At 37.5% G+C, this 25,640-nt stretch overlaps 1 protein-coding gene across 2 annotated transcripts in view; it reads right to left on the bottom strand.

Moving 5' to 3' along the window:
- APLF (aprataxin and PNKP like factor) overlaps positions 1-25,431 on the bottom strand; it is an 84,099-nt gene extending 58,668 nt beyond the window's left edge. The window contains exons 1-2 of one of the 2 annotated variants that reach the window (XM_060026460.1): positions 25,148-25,428; positions 10,296-10,367 (exon numbers count right to left, since the gene is read on the bottom strand). In XM_060026460.1, coding sequence (XP_059882443.1) covers positions 10,296-10,367; positions 25,148-25,243 — 168 coding nt within the window. In that variant the 5' untranslated portion in view covers positions 25,244-25,428. Of the gene's footprint in view, positions 1-10,295; positions 10,368-25,147 lie in introns of both variants that reach the window. The other variant, XM_060026461.1, reaches the window with a different exon arrangement.
- Between the last annotated feature and the right edge of the window lie 209 nt (positions 25,432-25,640).

The raw sequence follows: 25,640 nt of genomic DNA on the forward strand, positions 1-25,640 counted from the left end.
TTTAAATGAAATTCCCCTCTGAAGATCATCATCCATATTCAAATTGCAAGAGGTAAATATATCTCAATGTCAAAACTATTACAATATCCCCTATTTTGAATTATGTTTCCACTGATTACCTCACGTTAGCAAAGATAATGAGAGCTGCCTCCATAATTAACACCTATTGAAAGGCATCTTAAAAATTCTAACTAAAATCAAGCTGAATTTAACCATCTCCAGAATAGCCTTCTTGTCATCTAAACCACTGGGTCTTTTAATAAGCTTTAGCATATACCAAAGCAATCCACATTAATGCAGATCTTCAGTTTTTTAAAAGAATTTTACATTGAGCAACTCCCCCTACCACCCATTCATCTGTCTACTTCATCAGTATAAATGACATTTTTTTCTAGAGACATCAACCATCTCTCCATTTATAGCAAGGTAAATGTCACCCTGAGATTGGACATATGCCAAACATTCTCAGTTTTTCTATTTATACTTCATTAAAGTATCTTGAGATGCAACTAAATTTTCACACATCAAAACCTTTTCTGATCCCAACCATTTAATATATCTATAGGTGTTAAGATACGTTTTATTCACCCTGAGTTTGAACAGACTAGAAATGAGTATAAATTCAGTAGGTAAAAACTTCTGTTCCTACTGTAAAAAATATTCATTATGGAAAAATTAAGGAAGCTTATAATAGTCCTCTTTTTAATGTATTTTGAAATTCTAGAAATGCATCAGTATTTTTTTTTCTTTTTACCCCTCAAAAATTTTCTTTTCATTGGGAAACTTGGTTAAAATTTTTTATTAAATATAGTTACTTTCATTTTTTAAAAATCTTAATCATTTATGGAATATAAACTAAGTAAGATATAAACAAGTCTAGAATATTGCTATAAAACATGAAGCAAATAATGTTGTTAAGTTAGGTAGATTACTTTGCATTATAATTTATTTTTCATTTGTTTTTATTTCTTAAAATGCCTATTTCTATGGGAAAAGAATAGGGTATTTCAAGTGTAAATACAAGATATTCTGATTTAGTTTCAATTATATATTAAAACACACCAAAATATCCACAAACTTTTACTGAACATCTACAACATTCTTTCATTCCATTCACATGTCAAGCCCCAGATCATTTACCTCTGAAGTCCATCTCTCTTTAGCATTTGCAGTCACTGCCCTAGTTCAAGCTCTTACCCACTGCTTGCGTTTCTTGCTTGTGCTAACATCATATCAAGTCTCCCTGATTTCCTTTACTTCACTGCTTCCTAAGTTTTTTTTTTACATTTCCCTACATAAGGCCTCTGATGCTTCTCCAATATAAGCAAAGCATAGCAGTGAAGGCTCTTCATAAAGCTACAGTGGTTTGCAACCTCATCTCTCACCTTCATACACCAAAATCTTCACCCTATACACACAATCTTTGATCCAATCATTGAGACCTACTCAAAAATGCTCTTTTGTTTACTACAGCCTCAGTAATGTCTTATCCCACCCCACCTTTCTGCTTGAACTATTGGAACCAGTCCCTATCAGTTCAAAGATAGTCATCTGATAAATCACCACTAGACTCCAAGGTCCATGGGTGCAGATAACTACCTAACACAGTTCTAACAGTCTATGATTAAAATGACTACAGAAGCCTCTAGCAGCAGGAAGAATCAATGATAGTTCAACTGTCAATCATTAGTGAATAATCTCAGGAACGGTTCCAAATAGTGTACCATAAGAAGTGAGGCTTGAAGTCTAATGTACTTAATATAAATGCTACCTGTTGAATCACTTAAATAGAGTCACCCCTAAAACTGTTTGACTGCATTCTCTATAAGATGTCATATTAAATGATTTTTTAAAATTATAATTGGTACAATTAGGTAAACTAAATTTCAAACAGAATCCACTTTCATCTGCTATAAAGCTACTGGAAGCACGCAACTCGGCACCTGAGCTTACTGGCTTTCAAAATCCCAAGAAAATCACAAAAGTAACTTTAGTTGTCACTTCACATGACTTCTTCTGATCAAATACCATAATATACTTTTTTTAAAAAATTATTTACTTATTTATTTTCATTTGATGACTTGAATAATATATATTTTTTTATACAGAAGGTTCTTATTAGTCATCCATTTTATGCACATTGGTGTATACATGTCAATCCCAATCACCCAATTCATCACACCACCACCCCCACCACCCGCCGCTTTCCCCCCTTGGTGTCCGTACGTTTGTTCTCTACATCTGTGTCTCAATTTCTGTCCTGCAAACCACTTCATCTGTACCATTTTTCTAGGTTCCACATATGTGCGTTAATATACGATATTCGTTTTTCTCTTTCTGACTTACTTCACTCTGTATGACAATCTCTAGATCCATCCACGTCTCAACAAATGACCCAATTTGTTCCTTTTTACGGCTGAGTAATATGCCATTGTATATATGTACCACATCTTCATTATCCATTCATCTGTTGATGGGCAGTTAGGTTGCTTCCACGACCTGGCTATTGTAAATAGTGCTGCAATGAACATTGGGGTACATGTGTCTTTTTTTGTGTGTGTGTGGTATGCAGGCCTCTCACTGTTGTGGCCTCTCCCATTGCGGAGCACAGGCTCCAGACGTGCAGGCTTAGTGGCCATGGCTCACGGGCCCAGCCGCTCCGCGGCACGTGGGATTGTCCCAGACCAGGGCACGAACCCGTGTCCCCTGCATCAGCAGGCGGACTCTCAACCACTGCGCCACCAGGGAAGCCCTGCATGTGTCTTTTTGAATTATGGTTTTCTCTGGGTATATGCCCAGTAGTGGGATTGCTGGGTCATGTGGTAATTCTATTTTTAGTTTTTTAAGGAACCTCTATACTGTTCTCCATAGTGGCTGTATCAATTTACATTCCCACCAACCGTGCAGGAGGGTTCCCTTTTCTCCACATCCTCTCCAGCATTTGTTGTTTGTAGATTTTTCTGATGATGCCTATTCTAACTGGTGTGAGGTGATACCTCATTGTAGTTTTGGTTTGCATTTCTCTAATAATTTGTGATGTTGAGCAGCTTTTCATGTGCTTCTTGGCCATCTGTATGTCTTCTTTGGAGAAATGTCTATTTAGGTCTTCTGCCCATTTTTGGATTGGGTTGTTTGTTTTTTTAATATTGAGCTCCATGAGCTGTTTACATATTTTGGAGATTAATCCTTTGTCCGTTGATTCATTTGCAAATATTTTCTCCCATTCGGAGGGTTGTCTTTTCGTCTTGTTTATGATTTCCTTTGCTGTGCAAAAGCTTTTAAGTTTCATTAGGTCCCATTTGTTTATTTTTGTTTTTATTTCCATTACTCTAGGAGGTGGATGAAAAAAGATCTTGCTGTGATTTATGTCAAAGAGTGTTCTTCCTATGTTTTCCTCTAAGAGTTTTATAGTGTCTGGTCTTACATTTAGGTCTCTAATCCATTTTGAGTTTATTTTTGTGTATGGTGTTAGGGAGTGTTCTAATTTCATTCTTTTACATGTAGCTGTCCAGTTTTCCCAGCACCACTTACTGAAGAGACTGTCTTCTCCATTGTATGTCCTTGCCTCCTTTGTCATAGATTAATTGACCATAGGTGCATGGGTTTATCTCTGGGCTTTCTATCTTGTTCCATTGATCTATGTTTCTGTTTTTGTGCCAGTACCATATTGTCTTGATTACTGTAGTTTTATAGTATAGTCTGAAGTCAGGGAGTCTGATTCCTCCAGCTCCGTTTTTTTCCCTCAAGACCGCTTTGGCTATTCAGGGTCTTTTGGGTCTCCATACAAATTTTAAGATTTTTTGGTCTAGTTCCGTAAAAAATGCCATTGGTAACTTGGTAGGGATTGCATTGAATCTGTAGATTGCTTTGGGTAGTATAGTCATTTTCACAATACTGATTCTTCTAATCCAAGAGCATATGATAATATACTTTTAAATTAACCACAGAATTATGGAATTTGGGGAAAGGAACCAAAAACTACTTAGCTAAATTAGGAAAGAAAATGACTACATTTTAGACGCTAAACCATCTAAACAGTACATTTAACCAAGGCCTGGGGCAGGCCGGTGAGACTAATACAGAATAGGGAATGTTAAAGCAAAAGCTGCCAGGAAAATTAGCACTGTTACCTACATGCTCAAATTAAAGAAAAAGAAAAAAAAGACAATTCTGAAAGCTGCAATGAATATAGTCTATCCAGTTCTGGCAATTAAAATTCATGAGGATCTGGTTAAGTCCTTCCTAGGTGTTTCTGCAATTGGAAACATTTCTATTTCCTTTAAGTCTGTGTTAAAAGAAAGCAGTAAAATAAAATTTGGAGAGAAAGGGTAGAAGTAGAAGTTAAAAACAGAGGCTATATAAATTTGGTAGGCAATTATTTCATTTATCAGTCATTTTATAAACTAATATAAAATTTTATAAACAAGATGGCATAACATTGGAGATGCAGTGCAATTTATGCAACATCATATTCCTAAAAAGAGCTGTGAATGTTTGATTTTTTTTTAAGTTATAACTGAAATGTAATGTTTAGAAACCTTTCATTATGTTATCAGCCACCCCTAATTTATCTCTCAATGTGGTTCTCTGGCATATGGCTAGAGCTTTTGAGTGTTTTTGCATGTTGCTGGGCTTGGAAATGTTCCCTGTTACTCCTCAGCCTTTAAAGTGAAGCCTCCCCTTCCTCGGGTATATGCCATGGTCACCCGTGAGGAATGGTGGGTAGCAGGAAGGACAAGAGTCAAAACAGGAATATAGATATCTTGTGCCTGATCCCTGAATATTCTCTAAATGAGGTTTCCTGCTTATAAGCTAAGAGAAGACCATGTTCTTATTCATGAGTATTTTAAAGATTCAAATGAATCTCTAAACAATATTAAATAATGATATAGTCCTAAGTTTATAAAAGCTAAGATGTTCAATACAAAGGCATAAAATTGTAAGAGAAGAAAAGGTAAAATACTTAAGAAAGGAAAATGATTATGTTTCTTTAAAAACACATCACAAACCCAAAGTCAAGAAAACAGTCAGTTTGAGTATTTTTTCCTCAGCTGAAAGCACTTAATATTTAAATGATAGGTGGTTAAATATTAGGCATTTAGCAAATCATCCACAAAGAAAGTGGACCAATCTGTGTGGTCCGTGATCATCTTTTTCTTTTCCTAAAAATGTTCATACAGGAGATCCCAGAACTAAGAGCAAAAATGACATACCAAGAAATCTGATGTTCGCTCCTAAAACTCACATCTAAATAACTATTACTCATTGAGTAAGCTTTTTAAAAAAATCTATATCAAACAATATACACTCCAACTAAAAAGCCACACATACAAGAAGTCCAAAAGGTTGTTTCTTAAAAGTTATAAAATGACAAAAATTTATCAATATTTATAAAAAAGGAGAAGACAGACACAACATTTTCTGCCTCTATTCAAAAAGAGTCATGTACCACAATGTTCACTGCAGCTCTATTTACAATAGCCAGGACATGGAAGCAACTTAAGTCTCCATCAACAGATGAATGGATAAAGAAGATGTGGCACATATCTACAATGGAATATTACTCAGCCATAAAAAGGAACGAAACTGAGTTATCTGTAGTGAGGTGGATGGATCTAGAATCTGTCATACAGAGTGAAGTAAGTCAGAAAGAGAAAAACAAATACCATACGCTAATACATATATAAGGAATCAAAAAAAAAAGAAAAAAAGTGGTCAGAAGAACCTAAGGGCAAGACGGGAATAAAGATGCAGAACTACTAGAGAATGGACTTGAGGATACAGGGAGGGGGAAGGGTAAGCTAGGACAAAGTGAGAGTGTGGCATGGACATATATACACTACCAAACGTAAAATAGATAGCTAGTGGGAAGCAGCCGCATAGTACAGGGAGATCAGCTCGTTGCTTTGTGACCACCTAGAGGGGAGGGACAGGGAGGGTGGGAGGGAGGGAGATGCAAGAGGGAAGAGATATGAGGACATATGTATATGTATAACTGATTCAGTTTTTTATATAGCAGAAATTAACACACCATTGTAAAGCAATTATACGCCAATAAAGACGTTAAAAAAAAAAAAGAAATGGTGCAAAGGATGCATTATCCCTGAAGGACTAGAACTAAAATACAAATCAATTTTCTATAGCTTTCTATTGGAATTATCATTGAATATTAAACAAAGATTGATGTATACTGAAAAAAAGCGCTCCTCTTATTTTGTGTTTTTTTAATTTGGAAAGCATTTTTTTTAAAAACAAAATGAGTTGTGGAAAAGCTATTTTAGTATTTTATAGCTATTTTACAAGTGCACCCATAATTTCATGGGAAGCAAAACAATCACAACTCAAAAATTTCATTGTGCAATAGAAAAGGTACAATCACCCAAAGCTGCATATTTTGAGAATCAATACCAAATGGCAAAAAATACATATCTTTTGCAATTTATACACAGTTTAGAACTACTCTCTCAATCATCCAAGAACCAAAGAGTAAGTTTTTATTAAAATGAAATAAAAGCATTGACAGGGCTTCCCTGGTGGCACAGTGGTTGAGAGTCCGCCTGCCGATGCAGGGGACATGGGTGCATGCCCCGGTCCGGGAAGATCCCACATGCCGCAGAGCGGCTGGGCCCGTGAGCCACGGCCACTGAGCCTGCACGTACGGAGCCTGTGCTCTGCAACGGGAGAGGCCACAACAGTGAGAGGCCCGAGTACCGCAAAAAAAAAAAGAAAAAAAGCACTGACAGCTATAAATTCACCCTGATGACATAACTAACCACTGGTGATACAGTCATTTACAAAGAACATCATCATTTTGCCTTCAGAATGCATCTTCTCCCTGCTGATACCAGACTGTACATCAAATTTAAACGACACACGAAAAAGCTAGCATCATCTCCCCATGAGCTAATATTATCTCCTCATGCACTATTTCCAAGAACTGCTAAGAGCTAGAGGCTTTTCTAAAGGGAAATATTAGAGCAGGAAAAAAAGACAAATTCATCCAATTTAAAAGTCCAAATTAGTTACTCCCCTAATTGCATTCATCTATCATTGTCAAAGCTACTTTTTTATTTACTTAGATTTCTAATTTGAGGGAAAGCAAAAAAACATTTAATTACTTAAACATAAAGTGGAATATACAGCATACAGAAGGGATCATCAAAACAAAATACCTGCTATATTTATTTATATAATTTTACAAAGTTTTTTAAACTAAAACTTCTCTCTCAACACTTTATTACAGTTGTATATATAATTTGCTTTAGCAGATCAAATAATTTGTGATTGACTAGAACAGAGAATAAGTGATATTTAGCACACATGATAAAATGAATAAACTGGAAGTCATCTGTCCATCTCATACTCATTATTTCTAATCTTAAACTTCCATTAACAAAGTCAGTGTTAGAATTCCTCTAAACTTCTCTAAATTGCACCTTGAAGGTGCAGCTACAATAAGATGCTGATTAAATAAATAAATCTATTTCAAGGGGATAGGTATTTTATTGAAACTATATTAATATAAACAAGAAATCAAGCATTACATAAAGCAAAGAACCCATACGTATATCACTAAGTCCAAGAAGCAGCTTTCCTTCAACTAATATAAAGTGAATTTCGTAATTCTTGGAATAAAATTCAAAACCCAATTAAATATTTTTCTAAAAGAGCAATCAAATTCTAGTACTAGAACTGCACATTTCCTTAAAAAATCATTTTTAATGTCTTCCAATGTTTGGTAGTTTGGCATTACAGAAATAACTGCAATATACTGTACTATTCTTTACCCTTTTTTGATGTTATAAATATTCCATAATAATTTTTTAGAGACATAATACATGTAAGATATTATGTGTGGACCCACCACCCAGTTTAAGAATATTACCATTACCTTTGATGTTACCAATGAGTCTTTACCTAACCACTCTCTTCTCAGTTTCCTCAGATGTAATTATCCTGATTTTTGTGTTTATCACTTCCTTGATTTTCTTTATGGTTTCACCACCTATGTTTATGACCCTGAATGTATTGTTTACTTTGTAGGATTTTTCATCTTACATAAATGAAGCCACACTGTAATATTCTTCCAATGCTTGCTTTCATCATTCAGTATTATGTTCCTGATTTTGATCCATGCTTTTTCAGCTTTCACAGTAATGCATCTTCACTGTTGTACTACATTTCATTAAATTAATATATCACAATATATTTATTGATTTTACTGTTGGTGGAAATTTATGTTGCTTCTAGTGTTTTGCTATCACATAAACAATTTTGCTCTTCAGGCTCTTGTACATATCTATTGGTACCTGTGTGTGCGTGAGGTCTGCTTGCAGGGAATACAAGCCTTCATCTTTAGGAAATAGCGTCAAGCTATTTTCCAAAGTGGCTGCACCATCTAAGCTCCCAGCCACAGCTCATAACTATTCCACTTGTTCTACTGCTCCTCCAACACTTGAAATTGTTAGACTTTTCATTTTTGCCAATCTGTTGGGTGTGGAATCGTATCTCATTGTGGTTTCATTTATTTCTCCATCTAATAAGAAGGCTGAGCACCTGCTTTTCATGTTTACTAGCCAGTCAGGTTTCCATTTCTGCAATGTGCCACTCAAATCTTCAGCCCGTTTTTCTATTGGATTATCTTCTTCTCATTGACTGAAAGCATTTGCTATAAATTCTGGATATCATTCCTTTGTCAATTATATGTGTTTTAAGTATCTTCTCCCTGTTGTATTTTTCGTTTTCATTATAGTGTCTTTTGATCAGCAACGGTTCTTAATTTTAATGTAATTGGCTTTTTTTCAATCTTTCTTTTACAGTTTCTGCTTTTTATATCTTATTTTAAAACCGTTCCCTACTCTAAGGTCATAAAGGTTTTATCCTACGTTAGTTACCTTCTAACAGTTTTACAGTTTTGACTTTCACATTAATCTATCTGGAATTGATTTTTGTGTATGGTTTGAGGTAGGGGTCTAATTATTTTTTTTATTTTTTTGCCCAAACAAACAACAAACTGTCCCAGTACCATTTACTGATAAAAAGTTCTCTTCTCCATTTATATGCAATGTCAGCTCTGGCCCAAATCAAATTCCCACATACAAAAGCCTGAATCTAAGATTGCTTTCAGTTCTAAAGTTCTACTCAACTGAAGGCACTAAAACGTCTTGTGAAGATAAGTTGAAACAATTAGTTTCAACTTCAAGAATTTTTTTTAAAGAAGAGAACATGGCAAAAGAATCCTGACTTGGAAAATGTGATGAAAAAAAAAAAACTGCAGAGGGTTCAAAGAACCTGAGTTCTAATTCTCATTTAACAACTTACTGACTATGTAGAATTAGACATTCTAAGTTGTCAAAAATAATAGTACCAAGAAAAAGGTAAAAACACTTACCTTTTTCCCATGTGTATAAGGTCACTTAATAAAAGTTCATAAAATTATACTAAACAATATTTAAAAGATAAATATAAACAAAGGTATAGTTTAAATAAAATGTTACCATCCCAAATTTTAGTTTTAAAAGTCTATAATCTAATGTGGAATTTTTGCTCTAACTTCTAATTTTGTATCTACCACAGTTTGGTGCTCAAAAGACACTTGTTGACTTATATCAACACAATCTAATTAAAGACCAAGCAAGGTACAGAACGTTTTCTAAAAGGTGTCTTCTTTGTTTGAACATTGTTAAACACCCATACAGAAATCTGACCCACTTCATAAGGGATAAAGTTTAACCTGAAGAAAGAATTTTCCATTAATAAAATCACCTTTAAGTATATTTATCTTATATTATCGATACTCTTTTAAATAGTCACAGAAGTTCAAAATACACCTGAATACTTTTCATCCAAGTATAGACATGACTCCAATTAAGCATCTCTATTAAGCCAATTTGGAAAATACTCTAGGTACAGAAATCTATTGAAACAAGTCTATAACACTTAAGTGACTTTGGTTGCTAACCCATCCCCCAAAAGCCAACCATTACACAGTTACGGACTTTCTTATAGAATCTTATTTGTAATACCTACTCATGAACAAAATCATAATGTACACATGAACTGGTAGTCACCTTTCATTAAGATTCTAACTACATAAATGTAGCACTGCCCCATGGGAAAAAAAAGTAGCTTAAACAGTTTAGATCTTTATCTCCCAATTATCTTCTGGCAATAAGAAAAACATATTCCGACATTAATTCCCTATTTTCATAACCTTAAAAATAAGCCCCTCCAATCAGGAGCTGGAAACACGTGAGAGAGAAAATGTTAAAATAAATCATTAATAACATATTTACCGGTTTGATTCGAAGCTGACCACCCACCACTTCAAGAATGGCATGTCTTCTGGACACTCTCTTATCTGTTATCTACAGGAGAAAAAAAATTAAAATTTCAAACACAGCCACCTGCCTAAAAAACAATAACAACAAACCCCACAGCAACGTTTCTGAAATCGGTAGGCTAGATATGAAATCTATTATTCATTCAACAACTGTATATTGAAATGACTGTCCTCACTGAACAAATAACGAAACAACTCAGAGATTAAGGGACCTTAATCACAGAAAAATAAACAGTGAAGCAGAGACTCAAGGTTGGAAACTAACAGATCCCAAAACCTTTCATGATGGTTTCCATTCAAGACAGACATTTAGTAGGGATTCTTATCAATAAAATTCATAAAATGAGAAAAAAATCTATATAATATGTACTTATCAGGAAGCATTCCAAATACAGATAAGATAAATTATGTTATAATGACAGAAGGTCTCAAAAAGCAGCAGTCTGGTAAATGTAAAAGGTAAGACTACAAGCTTTGGTGTCAAGCAGACCCAGGTCAGGCAGACCTGCATTTGAGCTCAGGGCCATTAGCAGTAGTTAAGAGAACAGGAAGGTAGGAGAGGGAGCAGTGAAAACCAAGTATTTACAGTGAAGAAAAAAATTTTAATTATATATTTGCTTCCTGTTTTGAGCCAGCACTGTTCTACTTACTCTCACAATCACTTCTGCACACCAAAGTTTAAAAATTGAGGACTCCCCTGTGGTGCAGTGGATAAGACTCCACGCTCCCAATGCAGGGGGCCTGGGTTCGATCCCTGGTCAGGGAACTAGATCCCATATACATGCCGCAACTAAGAGTTCACATACCACAACTAAGGAGCCCGCCTGCCACAACTAAGACCTAGTGCAACCAAATAAATAAATAAATATTTAAATAATAATAATAATAAAATAAATTGCAACCTTCACTTCTGCACTTTCTATCTCCCCTCTCCACAATTAAAAAAAAAAACTGCTTGCACTTTCAATGTTGAAATTGCCAATCAAGCCTTCCCTGCATGGCTATTAACAGAACAGTTAAGATTACCTTTGTAATTTGTGACTTTACGTAATGAAAACATTTTAATCACCAATTTTACTTAGCACCATAATTATCCGGCCTACCTCTTCATTACCTTAGTATCTATCACTTCATCTCTGACCTTATCCACATCAGGACCAAAATTATCAGTAAAAGCAGACTGTAGCAAAGCCTAAATTCAAGTAAACCCATTGGTTCTATAAAAACTTGCAAAAATATGAAACTTCCAGGAATCAGTACTCATTATTTTAGCCAACGACTCATTCCACACTTAAGGCTGTGACTATATAAAAACAGAAGCATCGCAGTGGAATAAATTCCACATAGTGAATATTCCACACAGCTACAGTTGATTTTTAGAACATTTTCTAAAATAAAATATCTTAAAGGTAGCCTATTTAAAATATACCCACTATTAGCCACAATGGCTATTTCAGACAATTAAATATAAACTAGTAGCCTGTTCAATCAGAAAAGAGAGGACAGAAATTTGGAGGTTCCTATATTCTTCCCATAATGTGCCTTAGTGGGCCCAAAACAGCAGTTATCTAATAATCCACTTTACCATTTGCACAAACTTTATCATTTGCATAGAACTTTCACTTAAATATTGAGCTTCACCCTAATACTGTCACAGCTATTCACATTTTACATATTTGGAAGCTGAAAGTCCAGAGAATTTAAGTTGCTTGTGTAGGTCACTCTTCAAGCAGGTAGGACTCCAAATCCATACTTATTAACAAAAATAAATACCTGAGAAAAACAGTCATATATTACTCTATGCCTACATGTAATCATTCAGAAGTAGTTTCAAGAACTGCAAATTACTGTGTGGTGAGGAGTAAGAAGTTTCTATTTATAACTTGGAGAGTAATATCTTATTGTTAACTTCAATAATACAAATTGATTTTCTAACCAACAGAGTAAGAAACTGCCCAATATAAAACCATGACATATAAGGATGGTTCCTGTAATAGTCCAGCTTGGGTTTCCTTCTTTTTCAAACCATATTTTTGCAGGAAGCTATGATATAAAAGTATAATGTGACCTCTAGTGGACACATGTTTCTACAACAATGTAATTTCATCACAAGCTGTGCATTTCTATAGTACCCACAAAAGTGTTTTAAAGAGTCTTTGAAATTAACATCATTCAGGCATTTAGCTATACCTGTCCCTTTTAAACCACACCTCTAAATAATGAGTAAGTTACAAAATAATAATTTAGGCTTTTTCAATGGAAAGTTTAGAGATTTAACAAATTATCATTAAAGCTTATTTGAATTTCAGGATGTGGATGGTGAGAAGCGGGTAAGGTCACAAACAGATCGTAAAGATCTGATGACCTGCTTTATGTAACAGCAATCACTGCTCCTTGTGCAGAGTAAATATTCATACATTCTTATTAACATACTAACTGTAATGGCAATTATTTACCAAGACCAAGGCACTGTTCCATATTTATCACATATATCTTTTTTCATCTTCACAAAACCTGTGGAAGATACTACTATCTTTGTTCTTCAGGTGAGAAATGGAAGTGCAGACGAGTTAAGCAACTACTTAAAGTTACACAGCCAATAAGCAGCAGGACCAGGATTTGTGATTCTAAAGACATCTTTGCTCTTGGTACTGTACTGCTTCCCTCATTATCATTATGTAAAATATCATTTTTAGATGATTTAACATCAGCTTGACTGTAAACTAAACATACTAAACAACTGGAAATAAGGAAGAATGGCTATTTATTAAGCAAATAGACATTCTAAGAAAACTCAAGCCCTAGATAAAGCTCCAAGAGGCCTTCAGGCTTTCACGTGGTCCTGTTTATTCTAAGATCACACCCAAGTCTAATGAGATGAGTTATCTGAATTCCCAGCTGTCTATTCACAGCAGATAATAAAGTGCATAGGGTTTAGTAGTCAGTGCATTAACAATGATGTTGGTCTGCAGGTGGAAAGGAAAAGGCTGTAGAAAAACAAAGAAACATAAAGACTCAAAGGAGTACACTGGCTAGAGACTCCTGGGAGTAGGACGAATGGCATAACATCCTTCTCAAGGTACTAAAGGCTTATCTGAGTTAACTTACTGATTACCAAGAGTCATCAGGTTTAAACAAAAACTTCATTTGAAAGTCAGACATTTCGCATCTTAGAAAACCATAGAAGTCGTTAAAATAGAGGAATTCCAGTGTCCTACCAAATAATTGTAGCCACCTAACTTCTAATCACACCACACATTCTCCAAAAAATCAGAGATCAACAAATACAGCAAATAAAACCACCTATTTTCCACATCTAAAGCACAACTAGGAGACAGGTTACCACTAACTTTAATTTACATGTAAGAGGGGAAAGAAATGCCAAATGCGGATGAAGCTTCAGGATCCATGCTGGAACAGAATTCAAGTGGCAGTTCGGAGGAAGAGAGAAGATGGGAGCGAGAACCACAAAAACATCACCCCTTGAGTGGGAAAGGCTGAAAATGCATCCCACATCCAAGAGTTCAGAGATCCAGCAAAATTGAAAATAATTTGGGCACCAATATGAATAATAACAATAATGGAATATAACACACTCAATACAAAATAAGCCATGAGTTCATACTGAACTCAAGAAAGGGGCTGGGGTCAGGGCTGGGAGAAAAAGCCTTTCTTTATAAAAGAATGACAGCTAACATAGAAGAAATGATGGAATGAGGAAATCACAATTTTGTAACTACTAACATTAACTGACTCAGTAAAGTAACAATGGATGTTAATTTTCAGGTGAAAGCTTGATGGGAAGCAGAATACTCCTGAAGTCTCAAAGCATCTCTCAGATTACTCACAAAAAGAATAGCATCGTCTCTGGAGAAGTCTGATAGACACCACCTTCCGCAAGTGATCACATTTATAACCAACAACAACAGGACAAAGAGAGAGAGACCTGGGCCTCCTGACATGCTGCTCTAAGTTCATATCACCGATGGAATGTTCTTGCCCAAAGTGTTTAACCTGAATCTAATTATGTGGAAACAATCAAACAAATCAAAATTCTGGGCATTCTATGAAACAACTGGCCTGGACTGCTAAAAGCATTAGTGCCATGAAAGACAGCTCTTGATTAAAGAAGATAATATATATTTGATTGGATCCTAAATTTTTTTAATGCTGAAAAGGGCATTATTTGAAAGTTGGGTAAAACTGAATATGGAATATTAAAATTTACTGCACCATTACAAATTTCTCGAGTATACTTTATATAACTTACATATATAATGTATATAGAAATGTCCTTGTTTTTAGGTGATACATGTTGGCATATTTGGGGATGAAGTGCCATGCAATGTACTTTCAAATGAGTTCAGGAGAAAGAGGGAAAAAAATGTGTGTATATATATATATATATTTATACATATGAGAGATAAAGAAAAAGTAAATGGGACAAAATGTTAACCATTAACTAACCTAAGTTAAGGATACATAGGTGTTAGTTGTACTAGTCTTTCAACTTTTCTGCTGGTCTGCAATCTTTCGAAATGAAAAGTTGAGGCAAAAATAGTTAAAATTTCAAAAATGTTGGTACATTTTTGGTTGGTACTAAAAGGGTTATCATCAGGTAATGGAAAATGTAGTGTACATAACTGCTAAATAACATAACTGAAGTGTGATTTAATTTACACCTGTTCCAGTGAAATTAATAACCCTCTATTTTCTACATGCTCTTTCTATTTTCTACATTTCTATATGCTGTTTTAAAATATTCCTTTGATTTAGGCTAAGCACCACAAACTGGTAGCCAACACACCACAAGTCACTCAGTATCTTTTTTAATTTTTACTTTGAAGAGTGTATGTACCCTCCACCTCCCCAGAGTGCCCAGCACTCCCTATAATCTTGCACTTAGCCAGCTTCACTCTTTATTGCATACCTGGCCTCTGCAGGCACGTGAATTTGTAAGTCATGATTTAAACTACACCTATACTTTTTAGATGCTAATTCTTCACACATGACACTGTGTACCAGATGCTACTAGTTGCTTAATCAATATCTATTCATTTCTTCTTTCATACTACTATTACTTCAATTTTGTTTAGGGTAACAATGTACCCAGTTAAAAACATCCAAATGCCCAGAATTCCTCATAGCTATGGATGGCCGAGACACAATTCTAGCCAAGCACATAAGGAAGAGTGTGTACTAACCATGTTTTATAGTTTCTGTATCTGATGCTTTGATAGCTAAGATTTTGCTGACTAGGGAAAGGCTACCCCTCCCAGGGTTACTGATTCTAAGAAACAGTAAATGACTCACCCGCAAGTGCACCTTTCATATGCAAACAAACCCATCCAAAGCCACACCCCCAATGATGGCTTTACCTAGTTCTTACACTGCCCTAACCACCCTAGGACTAGGCATCAACTAGGGGTGGGCCCTAAAGCCCAGAGCCCCATAAGATTACTCAAACTAGATCATCCTCTGTTTACACTGCCTTGCCCATTCACTCCAAAGAGAACCACAATAAAGGCTTTCCTGCAGTTCCCCTAGCTCTCTCTACCTTCCACCAACCTTGTGTGGCCCTGTATGGCATGGTGTGTCCTTACTTCTCTCCGGAGCTATGAGTAATTAGTTTTACAACAATAATCATCTCCTGGTCCGTTGGCCTCACCATACCTAACAAAACAATAAGACTACATTTCACAATATAGTGGAGCTTCTGGGAAGATTAGTGTCTTCCTGATAAAAAGGAACAGGCTCAACTGGCCTGCACCTTTTTCCCTCTGCCTTTCTCTTTTTCTTCCAGCTTATGTGTAACACCTCAAGGTACAGCAGCCATCTTATGAGTACAGATGCGAAAGCCATACGCAAAGGATGACCAAGGAGAAGCACAGAAAAGCCTGTTCCTTGAGCAGCTGCACCAGCCCTGCACCGACTGCCCAAGATTCTGTTACAGAAGAAAAATTAATTTGATTAAGCTGCCATTTGTCACATTTCTGTTACTTGCAGCCGAAGCAATTACGATTAACACACACTACTCTAACAACTGTTATTATTGATACTGGACACTAATAGCAAATTCGTTTATGCTCAGCCAGTGAGAGAAGGAGTATTAGAAAACAGAGAAGCTAACTAAATTAAGCATTCAAATACAAGAACATTTAATATTAAAAGAATTGCACAGCATACAGCAGGAGCTTAGAAAAGAAATTCTGAAGGATACACAGACTGAAGAATTACACTGAAATCACTCCTATCTCTTGTTAGCAACAGCTAAAATGACAGTAATTTTTCTTCAGACACTATAGAAAAAACCCTTTTTACTTGAATTCTTCAGACTGTGTCTTGAAAGGGGACAGGGATCTCTGTTTTTTTTTTTTTTGTGGTACGCGGGCCTCTCACTGCTGTGGCCTCTCCCATTGCGGAGCACAGGCTCCGGACGCGCAGGCCCAGCGGCCATGGCTCACTGGCCCAGCCGCTCCACGGCACGTGGGATCTTCCCGGACCAGGGCACGAACCTGCGTCCCCTGCATCAGCAGGCAGACTCTCAACCACTGCGCCACCAGGGAAGCCCGGGATCTCTGTTTTTATATGACTTTTGTATTAATACAATGCGGATCCCTTATCTTTGATTTTCTGGGTTTGAATTGGATATTTCATGTATTATGACACATGTACAAGTTTTCTCCATTTTTAAGACATGGAGTTTGTGGTAAAAGAAAAGACATGAAAATATAAAAGAACTGTTTGTGATTTGTTTGCCAAATATTTATTTTTGGCATTTACTGAAGTCAGACAAAATGAAGATTTTCTTACACTATCAGCAGAAATGTTTAGATATTTTGAACCAAGGTCTCTGACCTATTTGTTTATTATGTCCAAAATCCTAAAAGTAAAAAACAAGCCTGAATAAAGTAAAAGTAGAAAAGCTACTGGACCTTTCATTTCATTTTTGTCCATATATAATATTTACTGAAAAACCAACATCAGTTAATTTTTCTGACAATGTCTTTCTAGAGAAATTTCTGAATATCACAGACAGGAATAATATATCTCATGAATTCAGTGTTCCCATTTAGCCTGGTTCCTATAAACGGAAAAACAGAGAAGAGGAAAATTTGTTTTTTTCAGAATAAGCTACATAACAAACCACAGGCTAAGATAATAACAATTTTCTTGTACAATACTTTATAATTTACAGTGCTATCATGTAAGATTATCTGGTTTGCTCTATCAACAACAGACAAATTCAAACTTTCATAGAAGAGAAAAACAGAAAATCATCTGCTATGGGATTTAAGCCTGTATTATGAGAAAATGCCTAAACCTAAAGAAACATGGGATCTATTTTAGGCATAATTTCCATAAAATTCTTTCCCCAAACTTATATTGTGGGGCAAGTAAGCAAAATCTAAAATTAAGACCTGAAAATCACAGCAAGATCTTTTTTGACCCACCTCCTAGAGGAATGGAAATAAAAGCAAAAATAAACAAATGGGACCTAATGAAACTTAAAAGCTTTTGCACAGCAAAGGAAACCATAAACAAGATGAAAAGACAACCCTCAGAATGGGAGAAAATATTTGCAAATGAAGCAACTGACAAAGGATTAATCTCCAAAACATACAAGCAACTCAACTCAGCTCAATATCAAAAAAACAAACAACCCAATCCAAAAATGGGCAGAAGACCTAAACAGACATTTCTTCAAAGAAGATATACAGATTGCCAACAAACACATGAAAGAATGCTCAACATCATTAATCATTAGAGAAATGCAAATCAAAGCTACAATGAAATATCATCTCACACCAGTCAGAATGGCCATCATCAAAAAATCTACAAACAATAAATGCTGGAGAGGGTGTGGAGAAAAGGGAACCCTCTTGCACTGTTGGTGGGAATGTAAATTGATACAGCCACTATGGAGAACAGTATGGAAGTTCCTTAAAAAACTAAAAATAGAACTACCATATGACCCAGCAATCCCACTACTGGGCATATACCCTAAGAAAACCATAATTCAAAACGAGTCATGTACCACAATGTTCATTGCAGCTCTATTTACAATAGCCAGGACATGGAAGCAACCTAAGTGTCCATCAACACATGAATGGATAAAGAAGATGTGGCACATATATACAATGGAATATTACTCAGCCATAAAAAGGAACGAAACTGAGTTATTTGTAGTGAGGTGGATGGACCTAGAGTCTGTCATACAGAGTGAAGTAAGTCAGAAAGAGAAAAACAAATACCATATGCTAACACATATATATGGAATCTAAAAAAAAAAAAAAAAGAAAGAAAATGGACAGAAGAACCTAGGGGCAAGACAGGAATAAAGATGCAGATCTACTAGAGAATGGACTTGAGGATACGGGGAGGGGGAAAGGTAAGCTGTGACAAAGTGAGAGAGTGGCATGGACATATATACACTACCAAATGTAAAACAGATAGCTAGTGGGAAGCATAGCACAGGGAGATCAGCTCGGTGCTTCACAAAGCACCTCTAGGTCACACCACCTAGAGGGGTGGGATAGGGAGGATGGGAGAGAGGGAGATGCAAGAGGTAAGAGATATGGGGACATATGTATATGTATAACTGATTCACTCTGTTATAAAGCAGAAACTGACACACCATTGTAAAGCAATTATACTCTAATAAAGATGTTTAAAAAAATAAAAAATAAAAAGGATAAAAATAAAATCAAGACCTGAATTGAAGAAAGACTGGTTACTGTAAACCAGTTGACAAACCATAAACTTTTCTTACCTAGAGTGATCCCCAGTATTGGGTCCAGCCCACACTCCAGAGGTCAGACATCAACACTAAGGCTGCCATGATATTAGATGATAAGTAGACCTTATTTCTGAACAGAGCAAAAGCTAGTTGACACAAGCTGTTTAATATCATCCCACGTGGAATGTATCAAAGTGCAATTTCTGATACTAAGAAAAGACAAGTTTGAGGAAATGGACCTGATTTTGACCAGAGGCTCTCTAGGCAGACTCCAATTTATGCATGATCTCTCTTTATAAGGTTATTAATATACTGGATGTGGTCTTTGAAACTTGTGAATATACTTTCTCACATGAATAATGATGTAAATAAGAGGTAGGTTATCAGACTACCTCATAAACACCCATGTAATCCACAATACTAATGAAATATGGATCATTTAGACTTTTAAAAGTAAAATCCAATACTTTCCGAGCTCCTACTTCAAGGTTGCCGAATTGTTAGCCAATATGATGAAACTGTGCTGACTCACTGCCACTGAAATTTCAACTCACTCAATCAGTTTGGCTTGCAATTCTGCTTGCACAGTGAATGCTATACAAATGTGAGAACATCATCCTCAACTTTAATATATTAGGACAGAGGCAACATAGTGAGTAAAAATATAAGCACAGCTTAGTAAGATAAAACTGGGTCTAAATCCCCACTTGGGACTTTGGTAAATGAAGCTTTCTAAATACATTTAGTTCAGGTCAGCAGACATTTCTTACAGACCTATTCTGTGCCAAGCATTCCACTTAGTGTGTCTAAAAGTGGTTTTCAAACCTGGTTTCTCGTATTCACATTGAGTGGTACCCGGGAGATGACAATTTAAAGAATTAAATTGGAAAATACATATGAAAAGCAATTTACTACACACCTGTTAGAATGGCCAAAATCTAAAACACTGACAACACCAAATGCCGACAAGGATGTGGAAGAACAAGAACTCTCATCCACTGACAGTGGGAATGAAAAATGGTACAGCCACTTTGGAAGACAGTTGGCAGTTTCTTACAACACTGAACACACTCTCGCCATACTATCCAGCAATTGTACTCCTTATTATTCACCCAAAAGAACTGAAAACTTATGTTCAAACAAAATCCTGCACATGGATGTTTATAACAGCTTTATTCATAATTGCCAAAATGTGCAAGTAACCTAGATATCCTTCAGTAGACAAATGGATAAACTGTGGAACATCCAGACTGTGGAATATTACTCATCACTAAAAAAACAGGAAAAGACATGGAAGAACCTTAAATACATACTACTGAATGAAAAGAAGCCAATCTGAAAAAAAGTCTACATATACATGCTGTATGATTCCAACTATACGATACTCTGGAAAAGGTAAAACTATGCAGATGGTTAAAAAGTTCAGTAGTTGCTTGGGCTTGCAGGGGAGAGGGAAGATGAACAGACAGAACAGTGAGATTTTTAGGGCAGTACTCTGTAACACTACAATGGTGGATACATGTCATTACACAGTTGTCAAAACCTATAGAATGTACACCAAGAGTGAACCCTAGTGTAAACTGTGGGCTTTGGGTGATAATGACATGCCAATACAGGTTCATCAAATATACCACTGTGGTCGGGGATGTTGATAGGGGAGGTTTTATTTTTAAGAAAAATAAAGAGCCTATTTTTAAAAAAGAAAGAAAACTAGTACATGCTGTAAAAGCAATGTCTGTAAAAGTTAAACAGAATCACTGATGTAATGTGATCATCCCACAAGTCTACTCAACGCTTATCCAATTATCCAATGTGCCTTACCCTTTCCAACTTTAGAGCCTTAAATCATTCATTTAGCCTTAAGGGCCCTTCCCTTCCTATCTACTGTCGACCTATCAAAATTCTAACTGTTCTAACACTCAGCTCAATATGTCAGTGAGTTCACGAAGCCTTCTCTGAGCCCTCATCTTAATTGTGGGTTCATTCCTACACCTCTCTGTATCACGTTACATCCTTCTGTTTGGCTCAAGGTATTGAAACAAAACTTTTAATGTAACCTTTTAAAAATCAGAGGTTGTATCTAAAAATCTAGATTTCTTACTACTTTTGAGAAAAATGATATGACACTTACTAGGTAGGAATGGGGGTGAGTATTAGAAACTGCATTACACAGTCCTCTCCTTGTGGCCTCAACACTGAGGCAGTTGTCATTTACGACACCGCTGTCATCTATCAGTGTGTCCCTGTGTTACTATTTCTTACTCTCTCCCACTTCACTCACTGGAGGTGCCTGCCTAGCTCCCCTTTCTAGTTACTTGCTTCTATGTCTCTCATACCTACTAACTATAAGTTTCCTGAGAGCAAGGACTTATTTCTCCTTCATTCCTCCCATCTAACTATAGTATATATTCATTAGCTATTTTCTGAATTTACTAATTAGTCAATAAAATAGACAAAATGCTAACACAATCCACCATGAATGTTGCTCCTTAAGCTTTAGCAGTTGGTAGCACTGCCTCGTTACTATATTTATATTCACTTTAAAACTCTACGCTCTCCTTTTTACACCTAAGTTGCAAGTAGGCTCTTTATGAGGGTTGGAAGAGTGAGGCTGAGATGCAGAAAAGGAAGAGATCATGTGTTGAAGGCCTACCATACGTCAGGAATTGTACTAGGCTTAATAACTGAGGGCAGGGCAAAGCTAGGAGTGCTTGGCACGTCCCTAGGGACAAACCTTGTCAGACCAGACAGCCGCAGCAGGTGAAGTCTGGCAACGAGTAGGAAGAGTGCAGAGTTGCCAGGCCTGGGAGTGCTTACTTTGTATAAACTTTGTGGGACACTTACAACAGTCTTAGAAGTGGTGAACTGATGCCTGGTGAAGAGTCTGCACTAGAGCCCAGGACTAACTCCATCCCCACCTGGGGGCCCTTTCTCTTTTTAATTAGAGCAGTAGCTTCAATCACATCTGCCTTTAGGAAATCGCACTAGATACCAGGTGCTGTCCTATTTCCTTGGAAGAAAATAGATCATAAAGGAATGGGTCCTATAATCCCTGCTATCAAAACAGAATAAGGAAACTTTGAAATCAGAAAGAGCAGTTTTCATTTAAGAGCAAAATCGGATTTAATTCAAGAAAAACCATAAAGCAAATAATTGGGCCTAATGGTATTCTGTTGCTTGAGATGCTGTAAAATCTTTTTTTTAACTAATTTTTTTACTTAAGATAGTTGTAGATTCATGGTTAAAAGCTACATTACAGAAAGATCTCTTGTACTGTTTACTGTTTCCCCCAGCAGTAACATCTTGCAAAACTACAGTGCAGTATCACAACCAGATATCGATATTGACACAGTCAAGACACAAAACAAATCCCTCATTGTTGTTTTACAGGCATACCCAATTCCCTCCTGCTCCCCTCACCTCTTCGTTAAGCCCTGTGAACCACTAAGCTGGTCCCCATCTTTATAATTTTGTCATTTCAATAACAGTATGTAAATTAAATCATACAATATGTGACCTTTGGAATTGTTTGTTTTCACCTAGGAAAACTCCCTGGAGATTCATCCTGCTGTAAAACCTTTTAAATGGTGATCAGGAAACAGAATTACAACTTAGTTAAATAAAGACCTTGGGTTCCCTGATGACTTACACTAAAGCAAAGGGAACAAGAAAATGAAATTTCACTGTGCTCTGTTGTCTACAAGTGTTCTCTATAAGGGTTTTCCTGCCACTGTAAAGATACGAAGGCATTCCCACGGTCAAACTGTTTTACCACAAAGAATGCTTTACACATTGGAATTATAAACCTAAAGGTTGTGGCCATGAAGGTTCGTGAAACTTGTCTCCAAAAAACATGGCTAGTTAAGAGAGTTCAAAAATCATCCTGATTATTACTAATCACTTCAGATAGATATGAATTTACAGTAAACTCCCTGAGTTTACTAAGTCTGCTCTCTCACACACTACAAACAAAACAAACCAACCAACTCACTGGAATTGCTGTTGTTTGAAACAGCAGCCCTCAGGTGGAGTTTAAACCACTGCAGAGAAGAAACACCTGTCTGTCAGCTCCAAAATCTTGAGAACCACAAGGTAATTTGTTTTTCAAGGTTTTCCTTCCACACATCTAGTATCGTTCGTAACCACTTCTAATAACCTGCCTTGGCAACTTAAATCTCATCACTGAATGACTATTCAAAAAGGAAAAGCTAAATCCTGACCAGATAATTGACTTTCTATTCCTTACCATTTTTAAAAAGAGAAACCGGGCTTCCCTGGTGGCGCAGTGGTTGAGAGTCCGCCTGCCGACACAGGGAACACGGGTTCGTGCCCCGGTCCGCGGCTGGGCCCGTGAGCCATGGCCGCTGGGCCTACGCGTCCGGAGCCTGTGCTCCGCAACGGGAGAGGCCGCAACAGTGAAAGGCCCCGCGTACAGCAAAAAAAAAGAAAAAAAAAAGAGAGAAACCGAATAGGCTCCTCTCGCATTAGCAAGCCTATAACACAAAGATCAAGCTACAAATAATGAATCGGTCTGTGACCCGATGTCAAGTTTATAAAACAGAGGCCTAAAATTCATCCATCCTTTAACCGGATCCTCAGCACTCGGTGTTAGTGATACAGTATGTTAAGGAAATTAAAACTCATTAGTAATCAGACATAACATTTCTAGATGAAGCACATACTCTGTTTCTAACTGAGATAAAGTGAGAGAGAGAGAAAAATAGGGGGAGGGAGGGGAGGAGGGACGAAAAGGGGAAGGAAGAAAGGAAGGACGGAAAGAAGGGAGGAAGGGAGGGAGGAAACCTCCAGACAGCTCCACCAAACGTTTGTATAGGTTAATAAACTTTGAAGAAAAATAACAAACATTTAAGTAAAAACAAAAAACCCTACCAACAAACCAGCAAGTGAACTTGGAACTTTCTCAAAAATCTTACCACATACACATATATGTACGCACACATACACTCACACCCCTTTAGAACTGACTTCCCCATCACCACCTTGAACCACCACTCCTTTTCCTGCTTGGAGAGGAGTCCTAAGGCTAATACCTATGGTTCTATTTAGACACTGGAGGTTAACCACGGTAACAGACAACACTCCTTACTCCCTGGTATTGGCTCACTGACACAGGTGTGTCGGGACAGTCCAAGAGAAAACTGGAGGGCAAGGACCCATTCATCCCTGTGTGCCCCGCAGTGCTAGGGTCTGCACGACATGCTGCGCAAAGCAGGCGCTAAACAAGACATGCTGAATGTTGAGAAAACAATATATATGTATTTAGGATGAGATCTACAAAATTCCAGAATGGTACAGGCAAGTTTTCTAACTCCTAAACATCCCAGAGGAAGAATACGTAGCCCAACGGCACTCTGCGTCCAAAAGCTGTGTGTGCCCTTTAAATAACCAATCCGTAGCTCAATTTTCTCATCTGAACAATGAAGATAATAAGAGCACCTAATTCATAGGGTTTGGAAAGGATTAAGAAGTTGGTATAGGTAAAGTCCTTAGATCAATGCCTGGAATACTACACACTACAGAAGGGTGAGCCACTGTTGCTGAAAAAGGCTACTACAATAAAAGTAAAGCCGACACAGTACCACCAAAGGAGCCAAAGCTTAAAAGAAATTATTCTAGAAAAGCTAATATCAGAGGTTGGCAAGCCTTTTCTGTAAAGGGCCAGAAACTACTGTAAACACTGTGGCTTACCAAGCCAAGAGGCAATATCCCCAACCCTCAGAGCAATTATTCTCCCTGAAAAGCTTAACATGGATTTTTTGTTTACGTTTTACAGTTTAAAATTTGAGAATCATTCTTAGTATGTGGGTCCAAACAAAAGCAGGCTGGATTTGGAGCCAGAGCCACAGTTTGCCGACCCCCGGGTAAGATTATAATGATGATAACCCAAGTCAAGTTGACTGAAAAACGTGCTGCCCCCAAACTTCTAAAATACACATAAGCCAGGCCGGCGCCGTGGGGAATAGGCGCAGGACCCCGAGTAGGGCCTCAAGAGCCGGCCAGGATCTCGCGGCTCTCCGGGGCCGCCGAGCCTCCGCCACACTTACTCCCAGCAGCGGCCCGCGGCCGACCACCGTCTCCCCCGGCGCCAGGGCCACCCGGGGGCCGCCGTCCTGCGGCTGCAGCTCGAAGACCCGGGACATGGCCGCGAGGATTAGACCCCTTCGCGAGGAGCCGGACCCCGCAGCCGTTTCCGCCTTCCATGGACGGGCGCCGGGCCTACGCAGGCCCCCGGAAAACACAGGGGGAGGTGGAGCAAAGACTGCCCCTGAGTGTGACCAGGCCGCGCGGAGCTGGGGCCCCAGCGCGGGTACGGAGTCCCGCCCCTCCACTCAGACCAGTGACTAGCTCAGGGATTTCCCCCTTCACGCCGCCTCCAAACTATTGTTTAAAAGCCCCGGTTAAACCCCCCCAGCCCTTCTCACCGCCCACCTGTCTCGGAGGACACCGGTCCTTGTAGTCCGTGGCGCCTCCACTTCTCCTCGCTTGCCGAGCTGAGACGCCCTGGGAAAACTACCAATCCCAAGAGGCAATGCGCGC

Source organism: Delphinus delphis, chromosome 12 (assembly GCF_949987515.2).
Source record: "Delphinus delphis chromosome 12, mDelDel1.2, whole genome shotgun sequence".
Lineage (NCBI taxonomy): Eukaryota > Metazoa > Chordata > Mammalia > Artiodactyla > Delphinidae > Delphinus > Delphinus delphis.